Source organism: Hypanus sabinus, chromosome 1 (assembly GCF_030144855.1).
Source record: "Hypanus sabinus isolate sHypSab1 chromosome 1, sHypSab1.hap1, whole genome shotgun sequence".
In the NCBI taxonomy this organism is placed as follows: Eukaryota; Metazoa; Chordata; class Chondrichthyes; order Myliobatiformes; family Dasyatidae; genus Hypanus; species Hypanus sabinus.
The window spans coordinates 114,306,645-114,330,015 of NC_082706.1; the positions used below are offsets into that span (position 1 = coordinate 114,306,645).

At 39.9% G+C, this 23,371-nt stretch overlaps 1 protein-coding gene across 1 annotated transcript in view; it reads left to right on the plus strand.

Moving 5' to 3' along the window:
- The window catches only part of tg (thyroglobulin), a 350,909-nt gene that overhangs the window by 239,908 nt on the left and 87,630 nt on the right, over window positions 1-23,371 (plus strand). The window contains exons 44-45 of the mRNA XM_059987817.1: window positions 14,971-15,135; window positions 20,534-20,701. Coding sequence (XP_059843800.1) covers window positions 14,971-15,135; window positions 20,534-20,701 — 333 coding nt within the window. The remainder of the gene's footprint in view (window positions 1-14,970; window positions 15,136-20,533; window positions 20,702-23,371) is intronic.

The window sequence follows — 23,371 nt, forward strand, 5'->3', positions numbered from 1 at the left end:
CAACAAAACCCCTTTATAGATACAAGGAATTAATTGCATAATCCAGTAGACTTCTTCAATTCAGACATCTTTTTACACTAACAAAGATACATGTAGAAATATGTCAAATATTTTTAAATTCCTTTTTAAGAGACAATTCTCAATATTTTTCTGCTTTTTTTCTAAAACATCAAAGTTTAAACTATTCTATGTTAGATCTTGTTCCCAAGAGTAAGTTTCTTTATTACATTTGTATATAGAAGCCTATGGATAACATCATGTCTATCTATTGAATGTAAGCTTTGTGCTTTCAGTGGCCACTTAATTGGGTATCTCCTGTATCTGATAAGGTAGCTACTGAGTGTATGTTTGTGGTCTTCTGCTGCCATAGCCCATCCTCTGTGAGGTTTGATGTGTTGTGCGTTCAGAGATGTTCTTCAGCTGTTGTAACATGTGGTTGTATGAGTTACTGCCACCCTCCTGTCAGCTTGAACCAGTCTGGCTATTCTCCTCTGAGCTCTCTTATTTGCAAGGGATTTTTGCCCGCAGGCTGTTTGTTTTTTGCACATCCGTTGTAAACTAGCAACTGTTTAGTATGAAAATCCCGAGAAGTCTGCAGTTTCTGAGGTGCTCAATTTGTCTGCCACTAACAATCACTCCATGGTCAATGTCACTTAGATCACTTTACTACCCCATTCTGATGTTTGGTCTGAACAATAACTGAGCCACTTGACAATGTCGACAGGTTTTCATGCATTCAGTTTGGCTGATCGGCTGATTAGATATTTTTATTAACAAGCAAGTGTACGTGCATACCTAATAAAGTGGCCATTGAATGCACTTTCCCATGTGCAAATATAGTGCTTTCACAAATAATGTAGTTAAGTAAGCGTAAATAGCTTACTTGAATGTTTTCAAGGATAGAGCCTTGGAAGAAACCTATTCTCTCCAGTACTAAATGGCTGGCCATTTATTCTGAGTTCCTTCCTTACCCTACTCCCCCAACCTACGCTAACTACCTCAGCCTACATCTGCTCTCTCGAACATCATAAAAATTTTCTGTTTCAATAAGATAGAAGAGGAACTTTGAAAATAAGAAAAGAAGCAGAAGTATTCTTCCACTGCAAATTGCTGATCATCTACCTCAAGCACAATTTTCATGCACCTTCGCTGCATCACTTCCCTTCATTTCTTTAACATTTTCTCTATTCTCTCCATGAATATTTCACCAGATTTACAATTGAATCCATGCTGAGCACCAAGCCTACACTAATCCTCTTTTTTATTCTCCCAAGCTTTACATCAATTCCCAAAAAGATCTAACACTTACCAGCACATCAGAGGCGACTTACAATGGCCAACTAATTAACCAGGAGGTTAACTGATGAGGATCCTGGTGTCCCTATCCCAGTCACTTCCACAATTCCAGGATTCCCACTCCGCCACCAGTAATGTACCTGTATGAACACCGATTTCTCAAACTTCTGGTAATGCCCCCAACCTGTGCCCCCCCTTCTCCATTTCCCATCCCCTTTCCCCTCTCTCACCTCATTTTCTTGCCCGCCCATCACCTCCCTCTGGTACTCCTCCCCCGTTTTTCTTTCTTCCATGGCCTTCTGTCTCTTTCACCAATCAACTTCCCAGCTCTTTACTTCATCCCTCCCCTCCAGGTTTCACCTATCACCTGACGTTCCTTTCTCCCCTCCCCCCACCTCTTAAATCTGCACCTCAGCTTCCTTTCTCCAGTCCTGCCAAAGGGTTTCGGCCCGAAATGTCGACTGTATGCTTTTCCATAGATGCTGCCCGGTCTGCTGAGTTCCTCCAGCATTTTGTGTGTGTTGCTTCGATTTCCAGCATCTGCAGATTTTCTCTGGTTTGTAATTAACCAATCAGCATGACTTTGGGATGTGGAACATGTGGAGGAAACTCTCACAGTCACTTGAAGAACATACAAACCCTATCCAGATAGCAGCTGTCATCAGGACTGAACCCATGTTTCTGGCGTGAGTAGGCAGTCGTGTCACCATGCCATCCTAATATTAATGAACAGCCAGATTCTCCATTAATATCATAAGGCATTGAGACAGAATTTTGACATTCAGCCCATTAAGTCTACTCTGCCATTCCATCATGGCTGATTTATTATCCCACTCAACAGCGTTCTTCTCCCCGTAACCTTTGATGCCCTGACAAATCAAGAACCTATCAACATGCACTTTAAATATATTCAATACCTTGTCCTTCACAGCTGCCTGTAGCAATGAATTCCACCGATTCACTACCCTCTGGCTAAAGGAATTCCTCCTCATCTCTGTTCTAAAGGGATGTTCCTCTATTCTGAGGCTGTGCCCGATGGTTCTAGGACTCCCCCACTAGAAGAAATATCCTCTCCACAGTCACTCTATCTAGGCCTTTTAATATTCAATAGGTTTCAATGGGATTCCTTCTCATTCTTCTAAACTCCAGCAGATACAGGCCCAGAGCCATCAGGTGCTCCTCATATGTTAAACCTATCATTCCTGGAACCTCTCCAAAGCCAGCAAATCTTTTCTTAGATATGTGGCATAGAACTGCTCACAATACTCAAAGTACATTCTAACCAATGCCGTTTAAACTCTCAGCATTACATCCTTGCTTTTATATTCCAGTCCTTTCAATATGAATGCTAACATTACCTTCTTTACCACCAACTCAACCAGCAAGTTAACCTTTGGAGAATTCTTCATGAGGACTCCTAAGTTCCTTTGCAACTCTGATTTTTTTAAAATTTTCTCCCCATTTAGAGAATAGTCTATGCTTTTAATCCTCCTATCAAAGTGCATGACCACTTCCCTACACTATATTCTGTCTGCCACATCTTTGCTCGTTCTTCCAATCTGTCTAAGTCCTTCTTTAGTATCCCTGCTTCATCAGCACTATCTGATTCTCCTCAATCTTCAAATCATCCATAAACTCGGCCACAAAGCCATCAATTCCCTCATCCAAATCATTGACATACAACATGAAAAAAAGTTGTCCCTATAGAATATTCCTAGTCACTGGCAGCCAATCAGGAATGACTACTTTGCTCCCACGCTTTGCCTCTTGCAATCAGCCAGTCTGCTATCCATGCTAGCATCTTTCCTGTAATACCACTGGCTCTTACCTTGTTGAGCATCTTCATGTACGGCACCTTGTCAACGGCCTTCTGAAAATCTAAATAAGCAAAATCCACTAACTCTCCTTTATCTGTTCTTGTTATTTCTTCAAAGAATTCCAACAGATTGTAAGGGAAGATTTCCCCTTAAAGAATCTATGCTGACATTGGTCTCTTTATCCTGCACTTCCAAGTACCCCAAAACTTCATCCTTAATAGTGGACTCCAACATATTCCCAACTTCTGTGGTCAGGCTAACTAACCTATAATTTCCTTTCATCTGCCTTCCTCCATTCTTAGAGTGGAGTGACATTTGCACTCTTCCAGATCTACAGAACCATTTTACAATCTAGTGATTACTGAAGGATCATTAATAATGCCTCCACAATCCCTTCAGCTACCTCTTTCAGAACCCTGGGGTGTACACCATCTGGTTCAGGTGACTCATCTGCCTTCAGACCTTTCAGCATCTTCTCCTTAGTAATAGCAACTACGCTCACTTCTGCCCCCTGACATTCTGGTGTCTTCCACAGTGAAGACTGGCACAAAATAGTTAAGTTTGTCCACCTTTTTTTTTTGTCCTCTACTCCTACCTCTCCAGTGGCATTTTCCTGCAGTCCAATATTCCTTTTTGCCTCTCTTGTACTCTTTATATATCAGAAATAACTTCTTCGTATCTTCTGTTATATTTTTGGCTAGCTTACTTTCATGTTTCATCTTTTCTCTCCTTATGACTTTTAGTTGCCTTCTGTTGGTTTTTAAAAGTTTCCGAATCCTGTTAATTTTTGCTACATTTTATTTCCCCTCTTTTGCTTTTATGCTGTCTTTGACTTCTCTTATCACCCATGTTTGTATCATCTCCCTTTAGAATACTGCTCATCTTTGGGATGTATCTATACTGTACCTTCTGAATTACCCCCAGAAACTCCAGCCATTCCTATTCTGCTGTCATCCCTGCTAGTGCCTCCTTCTAATCAACTTCGGCCACTTTGTCTCCAATGCACCTGTAAATCTTTTTACACCAGTTTAATATTGATACATCTGACTTTATCTTCTCCTTCTGAAACTGCAGGGTGAATTCTACCATATTATGGTTACTGCATCCTAAGGGTTCCTTTACCTTAAACTCCCTAATCAAATCCGGTTCTGTACCTAATCCACAATTATCTTTTCCCTAGTGGGTCAACTAGGGCAGCCAAGCCCTATGCACTCTATAATTCCCCTCTCTTGGGAACCAACACTAACCTGATTTTCCAAATATGCCTCCATATTGAAATCCACCATGACTATTGTAACATCTTTTGTACCTCCAGATGTAATTTGTGCCACAACCTGGCTACTGTTTGGAGGCCTGTATATAACTCCCAGCAGGGCTGCCTTACTCTTGTAACTTCTTAACTCTACTCACAAGGATTCTGCATCTTCTGATTCTATGTCACCTCTTTCTAAGGATGTGATTTTGATTTTTATTAACAGAGTCACATCACTTCCTCTGCCTTCCTGCCTGTCTTTTCGATACAATGTGTATCTTTGGATGTTAAGCTCTCAACTATAACCTTCTTTCAGTCACGACTCAATGATGCCAACAACACATAACCTGCCAATCGCTAGCTGTGCTACAAAGTCATCTACCTTATTCCAATTACTGTGTGCATTCAAATATAACACCTTCAGTCCTGTGTTCATTACCCTTGTCAATTTTGTCCCCATGTTAACACTGCAACTCATCCCACTGACTTCAATTTTGCTCTATCATCTGCCTGTCCTTCCTCGCAGCCTCACTGCACTAGTCACTGCATCAAACTGTATACCCATTGCACCATTCTCAGCCCAATCACTTCAGTTCCCAATCCCCTGCCAAATTTGTTTAAAACCTCCCCAACAAGGTTAGCAAACATGCCAGCAAGGATATTAGTCCTCCTTTTTGTACAGGTCATACCTTCTCCAGAAGAATTTCAGAATTCTGAAATTCTGCCTCTTGTACCAATTCCTCAGCCACTCGTTTTTCTGTCAACACCCGCACTCGTGAGTGGTACAGGCAACAGTCTGTTACTACCCTGGAGGTCCTGCTTTTCAACTTTCTGCCTAACACCCTATATTCTATCCTCAGGAACACCTCCCTTTTCCTGCTTGTGTCTTTGGTACCAATATTATCATGACTTCTGGTTGCTCACTCCCCCTTTAGAATGTTGTGGACTCGATCTGAGACATTCCTGACCCTGGCACCTGCAAGGCCACATACCATCTGGGTGTCTTTTTCACATCCATGGAACCTCCTGCCCGTTCCTCTAATTGTGGAGTCCCCTATCAGTGCTGCACTCCCCTTCTCCCCTGTGCCACAGAGACCAACTCAGAGCCAGAGACCCAGCTGCTGTGGCTTCTCCCAGTAGGTTGCATCCTCCCAGTTTTCCCTGATAACTACATCTGCACAAAATGCCTTGTGCTGCAGCTCCTTAGATATGCAAGGGATATGCTCATCATTGAAGAGAACAGCTACATCTATACACTGCATTGGCTGCCTATTCCCTTTTCCTCTCCTGATTGTCACCCAGGAACCTGTCTACAGTGGCTTTGGGTTAACTAACCACCCTGTAGATCCATTCTTCTGTATAAGCCAAAGGTTCCATTTCCTTAACATGATATCCAAGGAGATGCAGCTCAGTGCATTTCGTGCAGATGTAGTTATCAGGAAAACTGGATGTTTCCCAAATTCATTGATCTCACAGAAATAACATGCTACTAACCTTGCACCCACTCTCACTAATAGACAAAAAAAATCGGACTGCCTCAGTCAAACAACTGACTGCCTCAATGATAGTAGTTTAATTATACACAATTAAAAATGTAACCACTTTGGAAGTAGCTGTGACTAAAGCCTTGAGTTTAACAGATGAACGAAGGGTGTGATACATGCTTCACTGCCATTGTTGTGAAGTGGGAACCAGCATTTGCAATCTAGTAAACTCAAAAACAGGCCAAGGAGAGGATATACAGATAGATGGTGTGTGGAATAGAACATTCATTCAGCCTGTTCCCTATCACAGGAAAGGAAATGAGGTTACCAGGGTTCACAATCTCAGAATCTTGATAGAAACTAATTGCCACCCAATTAGACCAGACTTTGAGTCTCACCCTGGTAAAAAATAGTCTGAAGATACATAATGACCAGTCATTTTAATCTTATTTCCCTTATTTTCAGAAATACTGACTGTGTCAGATGATCTGAAGCTGTGAAGACTGCTATAGAACTTAGAAATTCTTCCTGTTTTGTTCTTTTGTTCAGCATTTTACGGCAATTTTTAAATTTTATTCCACCCTTCAATCCATGCCACCCATCAATCCCCTGGCTTAATCCTGGTCTAATCGTGGGACAACGTACAATGACCCACCAACCCACCAACCAATATGTCTTTGGACTGTGGGAGGAAACTGGAGTACTGGAGAATTAGCTTTGTAGCTTGATTTCTCCAAGCAGGATACCAGATGTGTCTAGCATGACCACGATTTATGTTTTAGTCATCCTGATCAAACTGGCTCAAGCTTTTCTTTGAGAGCCACTGGAATATCCCCAGAGGGTGTATTTCCATCTGCTTCCTCTTATTTAGAACCTGGTGGGTTTTGCCTTCTAATTTCCTCATTCTGTGTAAAAACAAAAACAATGACCACATATTCATCTGTGTGTTATGTTGATAAAGTCTTTATGGTGTTGGCAATGTGTATTTATTTCAGTCCCGTCTGTTCATCCATGCTACTTTCAACCATGGGTGCGATATCTTCAAGACCTGCTTTGATAAAATCCACATTAGAACTCTCTTGATTTGTTAGAGCATCCACTTTTAGGCATCATCTCTCAGCAGTGTAGTGTGGTTTCATATTGGTATTGTATCATCATTGGTTTCAAATGTACTGCCTTGATGTTGCTTCTGGGGCACACTTGTATTTTATTGCAGAAACGACAAAAGTAAAAAAATATATACATGGCTGGGCAAATTGAGAGTCCTGCATTCAGTTATGTTCTCCTTACTTGAGGGGGAGTATACATGAATCAAAAGTGATTCAGGGAAGGTTTACTAGTTTCTTTCCTGGGATTAAAGAGATACTTTACAAGAATAGTTTAGCAGATTGTGTCAGCAATTAATGTATGTAGTTTTGAAGAAATCGAAGCATACAAGCTTCAGAGAATACTTATCAATGCAGATACCATGATACTTATACTCTCACAGGAAATAATACTGGAAGTTAAAGGTATACTTTCAGAATGAGAGATTCTCCATTTAATTCGGAGACGAGAGAGAATTTTCTCAATGAAGATATGAAATGTGACCAAGATTGGACCCCTGCTCTGCCCTCCAAGCTGAACCTGCTCTGCCATTCACTGAGATCATGGTTGATGTGATTGTAACATCTTCAATTCATTTCCATCTGTGCATGGTAACTTTTAATGCTGTTTCCTAACAATAACCCACCTTTCCATTTATGGAAAAGAGTTCTAAAGACTGATGACTCTCTGACAGAAAAAAAATGTTTTACCAGCCTCCCCCCCCACCTCCCAATTAAATGAGCAACTGCTTACTTTGACAGCGTGGTTTAAATTCTCTGAAAGAATGAGTCATTATTTTCTGCTCCAGCCTGTCGTAACCACTTATACATATTTGTTTTGTATTATTTATTAATTTTTTAATTTATTGTAATTTTTATGTCTTTGCGCTGTACTGCTGTTACAAAACATCACATTTCCTGATTCAGTTCAATCAAGTCCTCTTTCAATATTCTAAACTTCAATGGATACAAGTCATGTCCTGTAAGACAATCCACATTTTCAAGCTATTTGTCTTGTAAATCTTCTCTGAACTGCTCCTGTTCTGGAGGACTGGAAAATTGCAAATGTCACTGCACTCCCTAAGAAGGGAGGGAGGCAACAGACAGGAAATTTTAGGTCAGTTAGCCTAACTTCAGTGGTTGGGAGGATGTTGGAGTCCATTATTAAGCATGAGGTTTTGGAGCTTGGAGCAGCTTGGAGGCACATGACAAAATAGGTCAAAGTCAGTAGGAGAAATCTTGCCTGAAGAATCTGTTGGAATTCTTGACAACGTTATAATATACTAATGTAAGATAATCACCAATGTATCCAATCAGGAATTAAGAAGAAATGTATTTTCCTAAATGGAAGTTCACTGCCATTTGAGCAAATGGCACACTTATGAAAGGAAACTTGTCAGGTAATGGAGGGTTGTACTGATGGACCTAGAGGAAGAAAGATAAGAGATTATACAAGTAGAGCCTGACGAATACAGGCTGCTTTGAGAAAATGACATTAACCCTGTTTAGTCCAACCTAATATCAATGGACTAATAATCAAAGAACACAACTAAGAACTTTACTGAGAAAATTTGAGTTCAGTTTTACAAAATGGAACATAAAATACTACTTAAGGTAAAGTGTCTATGAATCTGTTAAATAGAAAACTTGAATGATTTGCTAAAATAATCTTAGGAAGGAAATCCACCATCCCTATTCATACTGGTCAAAATACAAGTTCTGCTCTGTTGCTTGACTCTTAACTTCCCTCTAAATTAGTCCAGCAAAACTGTTCCAGCAGTGTGTCAAAGAGCACCATCACCTTTGTTTTCTAACCAGTGCTAGGCTATAAATATCAGCATCCAGAACATGACATTTAAAAAAAAATAAAAACAGAAAATGGTTGAGACGCATACAGCAGAAATAGAGGAAGTAAGATTTTGCTCAACTTGTAACCCTCTATAAAAACTGCTTGCCCAGAACTGCTTGCCCAGTTTTGAGTACGAAATGAAGTGGAATAATTTGCAATCTGGCGCAGACCTCTCCCTGTTCGTACCTTCTGCCAACGGAAAATTGTTTTCCATTTTCTCAAACACAGAGTTTAAATGCACAATACAAACAGGAGCACTAAATGCTAGCAATTTATTTCACTGAATTCTCACAAGCCTCCTTTATAATTTCTCTTACACTTTGGAGATAATTTGACTGACAGGAATGTGATGGTGACTGGCAAACGGAGAAACAGATAACAGAGGAAGTATTTGATGCAAAGTTCTGTAATTGAGTGTAAATCTTACCTCTAATCAAATTTTGACTGAGGCTGTTACATTCAGTTAATATCTATTATTAGAATGAAGTGACTTTAGAAGGTACACCTTTAGATAAACAGCATATTTTTCCATATAGATAAGGAGGGTGTTGAATCTTTTGATTTCTTTAGGTTACTTATTTCTGCAGCTGGCAATCATTGGAACATGAGGATAGCTCTATTAAATGAAATAAATGAGATTATATATAACCAATATAACTAATCATCTTGAAATTTGATGTACTGTGCAAATATTAAAGCAACTCTAAATATTTGGAGATCCTCTGTTAGAATCAGTTGTACAGAAAAGGGCAGGGAAATGAGAGCTATCAAAATGAATGTGCTCAACTCATTTTAAAGAGAAACTATAGTAATTTAAGAAGTAAGAGTATAAGCATGTATTCAACCCCCCCCCCCACCGATTCCCCCACTTTCTTTCTCCTGAGACCTCCCGTTCCATGATCCTTTCCCATCTCTAGCTCTGTATCACTTTCGCCAATCACCATTCCAGCTCTTAGCTTCATCCCACCCCCTCCGGTCTTCTCCTATCAGTTCGCATTTCCCCTCCCCCCACTACTTTCAAATCTCTTACTATCTTTCCTTTCAGTTAGTCCTGACGAAGGGTCTTGGCCCAAAATGTCGACAGCGCTTCTCACTATAGATGCTGCCTGGCCTGCTGTGTTCCACCAGCATTTTGTGTGTGTTGTTGATTCAACCCCTTGTGCATGCTTTGGTACTGACCAAGATCATTTTCCTCAAATGTCATTTGAAGTTCAAGTTCAAAGTAATTAACAAAATATGTATATGTCATCACATACCACTCTAAGATTTATGCTCTATCCAATAACCCTTGGTGCCTTTAATAGAAAGATAGAAAACCTACAGCACAATACAGACCCTTTGGCCCACAAAGTTCTGCCGACCATGTCCCTACCTTAGAAATTACTAAGGTTACCCATAACCCTCTATTTTTCTAAGCTCCATGTACCTATCCAAAAGTCTCTTAAAAGACCCTATCGTATCTGCCTTCACCACCGTTGCCAGCAGCCCATTCCATGCACTCACCACTCTGAGTAAAAAAAACTTACCTCTGACATCTCCTCTGTACCTACATCTCCTCTGTACCAGCATCTTAAACCTGTGCCCTCTTGTGGCAGCCCTTTCAGCCCTGGGGAAAAGCCTCTGACTATCCACACGATCAATGCCTCTCATCACCTTATACACCTCTGTCAGGTCACCTCTCATCCTCCTTCACTCCAATGAGAAAGGGCCGAGTTTACTCAACCTATTCTCATAAGGCATGATCCCCAATCCAGGCAACATCCTTGTAAATTTCCTTTGTACCCTTTCTATGGTATCCACATCCTTCCTGTAGTGAGATGACCAGAACTGAGCACAATACTCCAAGTGGGGTCTGACCAGGGTCCTATAAAGCTGCAACATTACCTCTCGCCTCCAAATTCAATTCCAGGATTGATGAAGGCCAATACACCATACACCCTCCTAACCACAGAGTCAACCTGCGCAGCTGCTTTGAGTGTCCTATGGACTCGGACCCCAAGATTCCTCTGATCCTCCACACTGCCAAAGGTCTTACCATTAATACTATATCCTGCCATCATATTTGACCTACCAAAATGAACCACTCCACACTTATCTGGCTTGAACTCCATCTGCCACTTCTCAGCCCAGTTTGGCATCCTATCAGTGTCCTGCTGTAAATCTGACAGCCCTTCACACTATCCACAGCACTTTAAACCTTTGTGTCATCAGCAAACTTACTAACCCATCCCTCCACTTCCTCGTCCAGGTCATTTATAAAAATCACGAAGAGTAAGGGTCCCAGAACAGAGGCAAACCTGAGGCAAACCACTGGTCACCGACCTCAATGCAGAATATGCCCCGTCTACAACCACTCTTTGCCTTCTGTGGGCAAGCCAGTTCTGGATCCACAAAACAATGTCCCCTTGGATCCTATGCCTCCTTATTTCTCAATAAGCCTTGCATGGCGTACCCTATCAAATGCCTTGCTGAAATCCATTTACACTACATCCACTGCTCTTCCGTCATCAATGTGTTTAATGTTCTGAAATGTTTATACCAATGGTCTGAATGAACCCAATGACTAAGCATCTATAGCCCCTAGGTTAGAAAATTTTAAAAATTCACCACCTTACAAGCGAAGAAATTCTTCTTACTTCAATCCTAGATAGTCTATTTTTATTTTGAGAGTATGACCTTTAACTCCAGACCCAAAACCCAAGGAAAACATCCTCCCTAAATTTATACTGTAAAGCTATCTAATTTTCATTGTTCTAAATTCTGAAGAATTAAGGGTCTAACCTACTTAATCTCTCATAGATTTTTTTTATCATCGTAGGAAGCTTTACTGCACTTCCTCTACATTAAGTGTACCCTTCAGGCAAGGAAACCAAAACCGTACATATCATAGGCAGCCCCTGGGTTATGGGCTTTTTAGTTGTGGGAATTTCCCCTTATGGAATTCACAAATTGGTGCCCAAAATTTGAGATATGGATTAAGATTTGCTCTTGTGTAACTAATGTGAAAAAGAATAAATTTAACTGATTTTTCAGCTCATGTTTCTTAAAGTATGTGCAAATGATGTGGTTTTCCATTATGGAAAATCATAAGACTGACACATTTCTATGAATGCAATATCCCCATAATGCAGGAGCTGTCAGTACTTCAAGTAAGGTCACAGCCTTGTCCTTTATTATTGTAATGAGTTATCTTTACTCTGTAGTAAAACACATTTATCTTATTCAGAACCATTATTCTACTGAGACTTCAATAAATTTATCTTACAATTAGTTTACTTACGATATAACTATTACAGATGTTATGGTTGATTGATTTCAACTGGGGTTTCAGGGTTAAAATTAGTTCCAGGATTGTTAATGATGAACAAAAATGCTGTCAGGCATTCACTGAGGTGAGTAATAGAGTTAATTGCTTAGAAGTTTCACCCCATTTGGTCTTGCTAGACACATGATACAGTCACATCAGTATATTGTGTTCTTGTTTCAAAAACTCCTTTCCCAACTTTGACAGAATGAATAGTAAATGCAAATTACAATGTAGTAATGTGACAATATAGCAACAATATTGCACAGCAGACCAAAGTTAAAAATTAAAAAGAAACACAGATTCTGGAAATCTGAGATAAAACAGAAAATATTGGGAAAGCTTAGCAGTTAGGTAATAGAAGCCATTAACATTTCAAATTGAAGATACTCCTGAATGGGTTAGGTCTGACCACAGGTGAAGTTGTTAATTATGTTTTAATCTGAATACAAAAACAGTGATTAACGAGGATGGTTGTATGCCTCGACTTGTGTTGGAGCAGAAGGACAAGGATGAAACTTTCAGGTAGGCACCCAACTGGAGCGGTCGTTCCTAATCTGGGAAATTTTAATGAATGAGAGAGAATATAAAGTCAACTGATAATTCAAAGTGAGAGTAGTCTTGGAGATTATGACTATAGAAGCATCGGAGTTGGGCAAAGGTAGAAGATACGTTAACTCTTCTCTATATATGAGTTTGGCATCAAGTGTGTGGGCAACTCATTCAGGAACCCCCAGTTCATCTGCTGGTCAGTTAAATACAGATTAGTCCCAGCCTACCATCAACCAGTCCACGGCTACCATGTACCTTGCATAATATTTGAGGGTATTGGTAGTGGTATTGTTTTATTATTGTCACATTGGAGCCTCCCTGCCCTCTATTGTGGACCTGTACTCTTCCAGGTTGAAGAAGAGGGCGGGGAACATCATAAAGGACTCCTTCCATCCTGCGCACGGACTGTTTGAACTGCTTCCGTCTGATAGGCGCTTCAGATCCCTCCAGACTAAGACTAATAGGCACTGGAGAAGGTTTTTCCCTACTGCGGTCACTTTGCTGAACAGTTAACTGCCGGTTAACTGTCTGCTAACTATTACTTGGATTGCATACTAATTGTATGTATAATCTATATTTTCATTTATATTTATCATTATTATTGTCATGAGCAGAGAGACAACATCTGCCGGAAGTAAATTCCTTGTATGTGCACAGGTACTTGGCAATTAAAGTCTGATTCTGATTCTGATGTACTGTACTGAGATACAGCAAAAAAACCTGTCTTACATTCTGTTAACACAGATCAAAGCCATGCACAGCTCATTGAGCTAGAATAAGGTAAAACAATAACAATGCAGAAGAAAGTGTAGAAAAACTACCAAAGGAGAGCAGTGCAAGTAAATGATAAAGTGCAAAATCATAACAATGTATATGTGAGGCTAAGAGTCTATCTTATCATACAAGAGGTCTGTTGAAAAGTCTGATAACAGTGGGATAGAAGCAATCCTTCAGCCTGGAGATACATGCTTTCAGGCTTTTGTACCTTATGCCCAATGGGAAAAGGGAGAAAAGAGAATGTTTGTGGTGGGTGGGGTCTTTGATTATGCTGGCTGCTTTAGAGAAGCAGTATGGACAGATTTTATCAAGAGGAGATTGGTTCCTGTGATGTGCTGAGCTATGTCTTCTTCTGTCTGGAGTGTCTTGCAGAACAGTTACCATATGAAGCTGTTATGCATTCAGACAGAATGTTATCTATGGTGCATCCATGAATATTGCTAAGAATCAATAGAGACCTGCTGAATTTCTTTGGTCTCCTGAGGAAGTAGAGGCACTGGTGAGCTTTCTTGGCCGTGAAGTCTACATGGTTGGTCCAGAACAGGATATTGGTGATAGTCACATGTATGAATTTGAAGATCTCAACCTCAGCATCATTGATGTAGACATGAGCATACGCATTGTTCCTCTTTCTGAAGTCAATAACCAGCTCATTTGGCATTCTGTATAATTATACTGTCCCCTAATATGTGGTGTTTGAGATGGGCTAGTGCTGTTTTACAAAGGTATAGAAACTGTGACTTGAAGTGGTGTGTTCTTGTAGACTAAATATCTCATTCAAAACTTCAATAAAACAATGCTACATTATTTGGGAATATGATTTAGAAATACAGAAGCTGCTTTGAAATGGAGGGCATTCTAATTGACACATTGAGTATTCCAGAGTCCATGAGCCTGTAGGACTTTACACATGCAAATATGGTCAGATCAATGAATGACCTGGGTATTTAACTCAGAAACAAAGCACTGCACTGTTCTCCTGAAACTGCTGACATTATGATGGATTAAATTTGGTGCTTCTCAGAAGTATGATCTTTCTCTCAATCAATAATGGAGTGTATGGAAGCTTGAGGTCACAAATTCTATGTCTTACATGAGAGCTATTTTGTTTTGGATGTTGCCAAGATTTTTGAATGCAGTTGGAAATGCACTCACTCAGACAATCTGTAGTATTGCCAGAGATTTAACATTATTCAAACTAAAGCACTTTAAATGTTCACTCCTTCTACTGCTAGGATACTATGCATACTGTGCAGCAAACTTGCCTAGGATAATTTAGCAGATGAAAGAGCACACACCTGAAAAATTAATTCCTTTTTCTTTTCACCATTGTTGCCTAACCTGCAGAGGTTTCTCTGCCCATTTTCCAAATTATTAAAGTTTCTGCAATTGCAGCTTGGAGACCCACAATGTGGCTACTGTAACACAGTATTTTTATGGATTATGCATCTTCTGAGCAAATTGTTAGGAAGGTAGTTGATGAAAATTAACATACTGATAACAATTCACTTTCAACACTAACTCATGTTTTTAAATTTCTTCATTGTTTTCAAGGGAGGATCAGCCCTCTCTCCAAGTACAGTGATGAGTAAGAAGAGAGCACAGGAACAAGTAATCAACTTGGCTAAAGAGGTTGGCTGTCCAACTGATAACAAGACCACCCTTTTGTCTTGCCTTCGTGGTATTCCTGCATTGACTCTGAACACAGCACAAACTAAGGTTGGTAATCATTCATTAAATAATATTTGAAGATATATTACTGTATAGCTTCAATCATTCATAGAATCTCCCATGCAAAACACTTCCCGTTAGTTATATTTTGCATAGACATCTGTCTCAAAGATATGAAAATTTTTCCAACAATCGTGTGTGCAAACAGCCAAGCAGAAGGCAACTTGCTGAGAAATATATTCCTTGCCCATTGAAATTCTTATGACCCAAAATGTACTGTCTGCATCACCAGTGGAAACAGGTTCAATAATAACTTTCATGAGGAGATTGGATTAGAAATTGAATAGGAAATTTTTGTAGAGTTCTGGAAAAAGGCAGGGCTGTGCAATAATAGATAGTTTTCAAATAGCCAAAATTGGCTCTTTCATGTTGTATGATTCTATGAAACTTTGATGCAAGGCATTTGGTAACTAAATAATCCCATTCACAAGGTGCCAGGGTTGATCACACAGCTAGCTTTTGCTCAAATATTAATTGCTTGCAGAAGAGAATGGTTACAAGTTCCAGTATCATCTTTCTGAGGGAGAAAGAATGCTCAATGTTGAAAAGGAGAAAACAAAACCATGGGAGGCAAAGAGTCATCCTAAGTTTTATTTTGATTCTGACTGGATGATTAGAGAAAGAGCAGTAACCTTTCACTTCTGATTACTGCATCCAAATCCAAAACAAACTTATAGGATGCAAAACTGCCAAATGGAAGCTTTTTAAGGAAAGTGAGTCTGGACAGTCTCAATCAGATTCCAGAAAATAGCATTAAAAGAACTCATAACTTATGTAAAAATCAGCACACTAAACTTCTCAGTTTTACAATTTAATGCTTCTGTCATGTGAAGCTCTGTGCCAAAACATAAAGCTTGCATCTAAGCTCTTGGAATTATTTAAAAAAATAACATATGATCACTCTTGAGTGCCTTTGCAATGCTTTGAGCTTAAGGTATGCTTTTGGACTGAGTATTAAGAACATTAGAAAGGAATAAAAAGGGCATTCAATCCATCTAGTCCTTTGTTTACATGCGAGAGATTCTGTCAAACCAAACTGCACCTGGATTGGCTTAATCTCATTCATAAGGAATTCATACCAAGCAGTGATAACTCTTACAAATTAGTGAAAGAAAAATTAAAATGATTTATGTGCCTTGAAACACTCCACTGCATATGCGGCAATGACTAATCTGGACATCAGCATTTGGGTTTTAAGATTACATAAACTGCGATCAGCAGAGAGGGCACAGGGAGAAACAGATGGAGCAAACTGTGCTGTGGGAGAGCCAAGGACGTGTCAGCATAATTGGGTGGAATGTAGACAATGGTGTATTATGAGCTAAGGAGAAGAGAGTAAGGGAGCTTTTGTGATTTGGATCTGTGACGTCCAGTCAAGCAAGGCTCTATCATCGCACCATTACCTCCACTCCAACAAACTGAGTTCTGCAGTGGAGCAAATCTGCAGAATATGCAGAAAATCATTCCTCCTTTGTTGCCTTCCCTCCGGAACCAACATCAGATGAACTTCAATTACTGAATTATTAGCGAATGAGCTCTAAACTGTAGTTGAATTCTTTACTGGATTATAAATATCTGATGATCTTGATCCTTCACCCAACTAACAACCACCTCCCTTCCCTTCCTCACAACCAGAACACTACCCCTGACAGTTAATATCCTAATATGTATTATGTGCAAATGATACATAAGATCTGGTCCTGTGCAATGAGACAGGTAGAATTAGTGATCTTGTAGTTAGGAATCCTTTTGGAAAGAGTGATTACAGTATGACTGAGTTCTCATACAAATGGAGGGTGCAATAGTTCAAACTAAAACCAGTGTGTTATGTGTAAGCAATAGCGATTACAATGGGATGGGGGAGGATTTGACTGGCTATATGGTGGAATGGTTAAGGAACAGTAGGAGATTTTTAAAGAGATTTTTCATGGTGCTCAACAAAAGTATATTCCAGTTAAAAGCAAGGACAGTAAGGGTGGGGAGGGCCAGCCTTGGATAACTAAGGAAATAAAAGGAGGCTTGAAACTAAAAGTTTATGTGCACAAAGTCGCTAAGGGTCACCAAGAGTAGTGGGAAACTGGGAAGACTTTAAAAAGCAACAAAGAACCACTAAGTGAGCAGAAAAGGAAGGGAAGATAGAGTATGAAAATAAACTACAGCAAAATATAAAAATAGATAGTAAAAGTTTTTACAATTATATAAAGCCGAAAAGGGTGACTGAAGTGAATGTAGGTCCCTTGGAGGACAAGAAGGAAGAATTGATATTGAGCAATGAGAAAATGGCCGAGGCTTTGAATGACTATGTTGTGTGGGTCTTCATGGTGGAGGACATGTCTAACATGACAATGAGAAATATTGTGGATGCGGTAGGAGTTGAGGACCTTGATGTAAATAGTTAATAAGTGCTGAGCAAACTTGTGGCCCTGAAGATGGACAAGTCCCCTGGTCCTGATGGAATGCATCACAAGGTACTGAAAGAAATGGCAGATTTTATAGTAGAGGCTTTAGTGGTAATTTACCAAAATTATCTGGACTCTGAGAAGGTCTCGGTGGACTGGAAGACAGTGAATGTCATGCCACTGTACAAAACAAGATGTAGGCAAACAACAGATAACTATAGGCCAGTTAGTTTAACATCTGTAGTGGGGAGAATTCTTGAAGCTAGCATTAAAGAAGAAATCATAAGGCATCAAGAAAGAAATGGATCCATCAGGCAGAGGCAGCATGGATTCAGGAAAGTCAGGTCCTGTTTGACACATTTACTGGAGTTCTTTGAGGATATAATGAGCACAGTGGATAGAGGGGAACAAATGGGTGTTATTTACTTGGATTTCCAGAAGGTGTTCAATAAGGTGCCACATGAAAGACTTACCCATAAGATAAGGATGCACAGAGTTAGGAGTGACGTATGAGCATGGATAGAGAATTGGTTAACTAATAGAAATCAGAGAGTTGGAATTCATGGGTGTTACTCTGGTTGGCAATCGGTAGTGAATGGTGTGCTGCAGGGGTCAGTGCTGGTCCTGCAGTTGTTCATGGTATGCATTAACGATCTGGAATAGGGGACCAAGTGTCATGTATCTAATTTTGTTGATGGCATTCAAAGCAAATTGTGTAGAAGATACAGAGAGTCTGCTGAGACATATAGATAGATTAAATAAGTTGGCAAGGGTCTGGTAGATGGATATAATGTTGGTAAACGTGAGGTCATTGACTTTGGAAGGAAAAATGGAATATCAGTTTATTATTTAAATGATAAAAAAATCATAGAATACTGCTGTGCAGAAGGGCTTGGAAGTACTTGTGCATTAATCACAAAAGGTTGGTTTGCAGGTGCAGCAGGCTATCAAGAAGGCAAGTGGAATATTGGCCTTCATCACTAAAGAGATTGAATTTAAGAGCAGAGACATTACGCTGCAACTGTACAGTGTACTGGTGAGGATGCACCTGGAGTACTGCCTGCAGTTCTGGTCTCCTTACTTGAGGAAGGATAAACTGGTTTTGCAGGCGGTGCAAAGGACGTTCACCAGGTTGATTCCAGAGATGAGAGGGTTAGACTATGAGGAGAGATTGTGTTGCCTGGGACTGTACTCGCAGGAATTCTGAAAAATGAGAGGAGATCTTATAGAAACATATAAAATTATGAAAGTGATAGATAAGATAGAGGCAGGAAAGTCTATGTGGATAACTTTGTTTATCTCAGGAGCCACCTCTCAGTAAAGGCAATCATCAGTGACAAAGTTTACAACCACCTCCAGTGTTCTAGCATGGTCTTCAGCCATTGTAGGAAAGGTAAGAACCAAGGCCAGAGGCCTGACACCAAGTTCATGGCCTACCAACTAGCAGTGATCATGACTTTCCTAGAAATATGGTATGGACAACAAACAGTAAGAAGCTTAAGCACTGAAAAGGGGTATGAGTGCAGGATTTGGGAACTATCACTGGCATCATCTCAAGGCAATATTTGCAGCATTGAAGCTTTAATGAAGTCTCTAATCATGGTGAAGCAGCTTCAGTGGCCAAGCCACATCATTAATGCTCCTGACATCAGATTCCCAAAGAAAGCACTCTACTCCAATCTGTCTAACAGCAAAAGATTTCAAAATAAACAAAGAATTGCTTCAAGAACATCCTCAATGCCTTACTGATAAAGAAAAGCACCCCATCAGCTCATGGGAGTCACTGGGCCATTTAAAGCGATGGAGCTTCCAGAAAGATTCCAGGTATTTCAGTTATCTAGGATGGAAACACACGAAGGTTAGAACATGTGGGCACCATAGCAAAGGAAGCACCATGTAAGAAACTATCAATCCTTTCAACTGGCCTTTCTACTTCTACCTGTCCAACCTATGGCAGAGTTTACAGATCCCATATTGGACCCATCTTGCTGCATGAAGACTGCATATGCTGGAGTCTGGAGCAACAGGTAATCTTCTGGAGGAAATCAACCAGTGTAGCACCGTTTGTGGGAAGAAACAAATTGTTGATGTTTCAGGTTCATGACACATCCCGCCTCAGCCCACAGATCTGACATGGAAGCAAACTATCTTACTTCCTGAGAAGAAGCAATGTTGGACTTATTGAAGTTTAAAATACCACAAGCTTATGAATCAAACTGCGTTTGGAGTAAATGAGAATTTATAAATCTTGATGTCATGCCTCAATCGCGGAAGCACAGAATTGTTCACTTACCTTTTTGTTTTATTTGAGTATATTGAAGGATGATTTTCATTTGTAGGTTTTCTAAATATCCATAGTCCCTTGAAAGATACTTTCAAATGTAAACTTAATGCATTCTTGAAAAACCTAACAGTTTAAGAAACAATATATCATTAATGTCCTGAATCTAGTTTGTTTTAGGGTAAAGATAGCTTTGAGTCTCCTTTTCCCAAAGTTTCTTCTGGAATTTTCCTTACAGATAATTGGATGCATAGTAAAGATTGATTGGATCACTTAGGCATTGACTCATAGGTACCACGTGATTTTTGTGTTGCATTATGTGACTGACTAACAGTCTGATGAAAGAGAATAAAGACTGTTACCTTTTGTCATCCAGTGGTTCCTGTGAAATCAACACTTTACAACCCTGGCTCAATTCCTGCTGCTTCCTGTAAGCAGCTTGTATGTTCTCCCCCGTGACCACATGGGTTTCATCTGGGTCCTCTGGTTTCTTCCCGCAGCCAAAAGACATGCAAGTTGGTAGGTTAATTGGTCATTGTAAATTGTCCCCTGATTAGGCTGGGATTAAATTTGGTTATTGCTGGGCTGTGTGGTTCAACGGGCAAGAAGGGCCTACTCCACACTGTATCTCAGTCTCTGTGTTTTACAAGGTAATATGCTCAGGCAAAGTTTTCACCTACACACTTCTTTCTGTTTGATTCCACAGCTGTTATCAATCAGTGGTCCATTCCAAACATGGGGCCCAATAGTTGATGGGATATACCTACGAGAAAGCCCTCTCACAGCCTTCCCTAGTAGACGATTCCATGCAGTGGACTTAATGATTGGGAGTGCAGAGGAGGACGGGCTTGTCAGAAGGTCGAAAGCAATTATGGTAAGATGAATCTTGGTTTAAGAAATGCCTCCAGTATTCTTTTCTACTAACATAAGAACCAGAAGCAAGAGTAGGCCGTAGTTCTTTGAGTCTGCTCTGCCATTCAATAAGTCTTCATCTCAAAGCCACTTTATTGCACTCTCCCAAATATATTATCCTCCATAGGGTTTGGATGTCAGACAATCTTTACCTTGAATATATTCAGTGGTTTTGCCTTCTCCACTCTATGGGGTAAAAAAAAAGTACCACAAGCTCATGAAACTGAGAGAGTAAATTTCTCCTTTATCTCTGTCAGGAGCGTGTGGTCACATATTCTGAAACTGTGCCCTCTAATTCCAGGTTGGAGGGGATTAGGGGGCACGGGGGAAGTACCCTCTTTCCATCCATCTAGTCATTCATCCTCAGGATCTTTTATGTGAAGTATTCAGAAATGTAACTGTATTTATCTGAGTCTGGAAACAACCAGAAAGCAAAGGAAGCACTATGTAGGTTGGTCTACTTCAGTAGAATGAGAAAGGGAGTTAATGTTTCAGGGTGAAGAACTGGGATAGAATGAAAAATAAGAAAATTTTAAGTTGCATAGAGAGTGGGGAAGGTACCGATAGGGAAAGGGGATGATGATAGGTTTACCACGGTGATAATAGGCTGCTGAAGCTATCTGGCTGTTGGATTATAAAGGCGGTGAGCGGGAGAGGACAGAGGAACGTGTAAAAACTGTGGAATGTCGTCACTGCTGTAAGAAATGGCCAGCAAATCAGTGTTATCAGAAAGAAGAAATAAAGTATTAATATTACTGATGAAGAACCATTTCTGGATCAAACTAGGAAAGCAAATTACTCGATATTTTTGAGTTTGATATTGAATCCTGAAAGCTCTGATGCGCCCAGGCAGAAAATGAAATATAATTCCTGAAATTTACACTTGGCCTCATCGGGACAGTACAGCATTCCACATGGTAGTGGGACAGAAATAAAGTGACAATTTGAAGTCCTCACTTTCTGTTTGGACACATTGTTACTTCAGGTATACCATACTGTAAATCAGTGGTTCCCAACCTTTTCTATGCCCCACACCCCTAGGAAATGTTTGATTAATGTTCACACCCGCTACAAAAGTAATATCACACTTGAAGATGAAGTCTAATTTCTAATTTTTGAACCACATACAACACTGCAGGTGAACAAATTAAACGTAAAAAATAAGCTTTTAACAGTGCATAAAATGCAAATATAAATTGAGCAATTAGATTCTAATTTATTCAGAAAAAATTGTAAACAGTAAATTGATGAGACTCCTCAACTCTGAGGTGTAACTTCCCAGGTAACACTGATGAGAATCCTCAATGCTGACTCGGGCAGGGGGAGACTGGAGTGTGCTTGGGACAAACGTTACTACCACTTCTCACGGTACACTGGCAGCTGGCTGAGTGATGACTCGTGACTCGTCACTCAAGCACACAAGCCACTCTTTGTCGGAACCCCTGCTGTAAATCAACCAAGTTCTTGTGTTTGACTATTTTGTCCAGTGAATCACAGATATAAAGTGTGTGCGCGAATATTTGCTTGCACTTGAAATGTTTGTGCCATTTGCAGACATCAGCTGACAACAAAGAAAAAGTTCCCACTTTCACCTCCATCAGAGTCAAAGTTGTTCACGTCTTGGCAAAGTATGGGAGAGTTCTGAAGCAGAACACAATGAGAATCAGAGTATTTGGTAAAAACAGCTGTACAGTTCAGTGCTGGAGGAACTCAGCGGGTCAGACAGCATTTATGGAAATGAATAAACAGTCAACGTTTCGGGACGAGACCCTTCTTCAGGACCAAACCCATGCCAGTCCTTCCAAAAGACAGAACTTGGCACTAAGTGAAAGGCCTATTCGTTGAACGATCTGTCCATTTTCCCACTAATCTAAAGATAATTCCAATGATTTGTAGAATAACTATACAATCAAATTCAAAGTCAAAGGTGACTTTATTATCAAAAGCATAAGTACATATACGCACAGGTCCAATGACAAATTTACTTCCAACAATATTAAAGGCACATTAGAGCATCCAGTGATATCTGTCACACTCCTTTTTTTCCATTCAACTTTTTAAAATTTCATTCCTTTCCTTCAACTAATTTATGCTCTTTTGTTTCAGTCTTTAAATGCAATACAAAAAGAAAGCACCAGGAAAACACAACAAGCCAAAGAGCATCGATAGGGATAGGAAGAAAGTCAAAGCCTCATTTTGCTGAACTTCCATTCATTCTGTTGTACTCAGTTTCATTTTTGTTTTTCATAGTTCCTTAAATGTCAGACTTCTCGTAGCCCCAAAAAAGAACTCTGTCCCAAAGGATGCAAGCTGGGTGATCTGGTCTGCATATTTCCTCTCTGAAACTATGGTTTTCATGGGAAGACCAGACTTGCCCTATAACCTCATCCTATCCAGCAACCCTGTTATTCTCAATTATAATTAAATGTGAATCTGTCAAGCAGCATTTCTGCTTTATCTCCATCGAATTCTCCTGATCGTCAGCCAGCAAATTTATCTGATTCCAGGCTAATTTGAATACTGAATAATTTGAAAAAACTGTAGCCAATTAATTACAAGGCAAGATTTTAATAAATTCTAATCAAAAGTTTCTCTATATTGAATGTCATCATGCATATATATTTTTTAGATA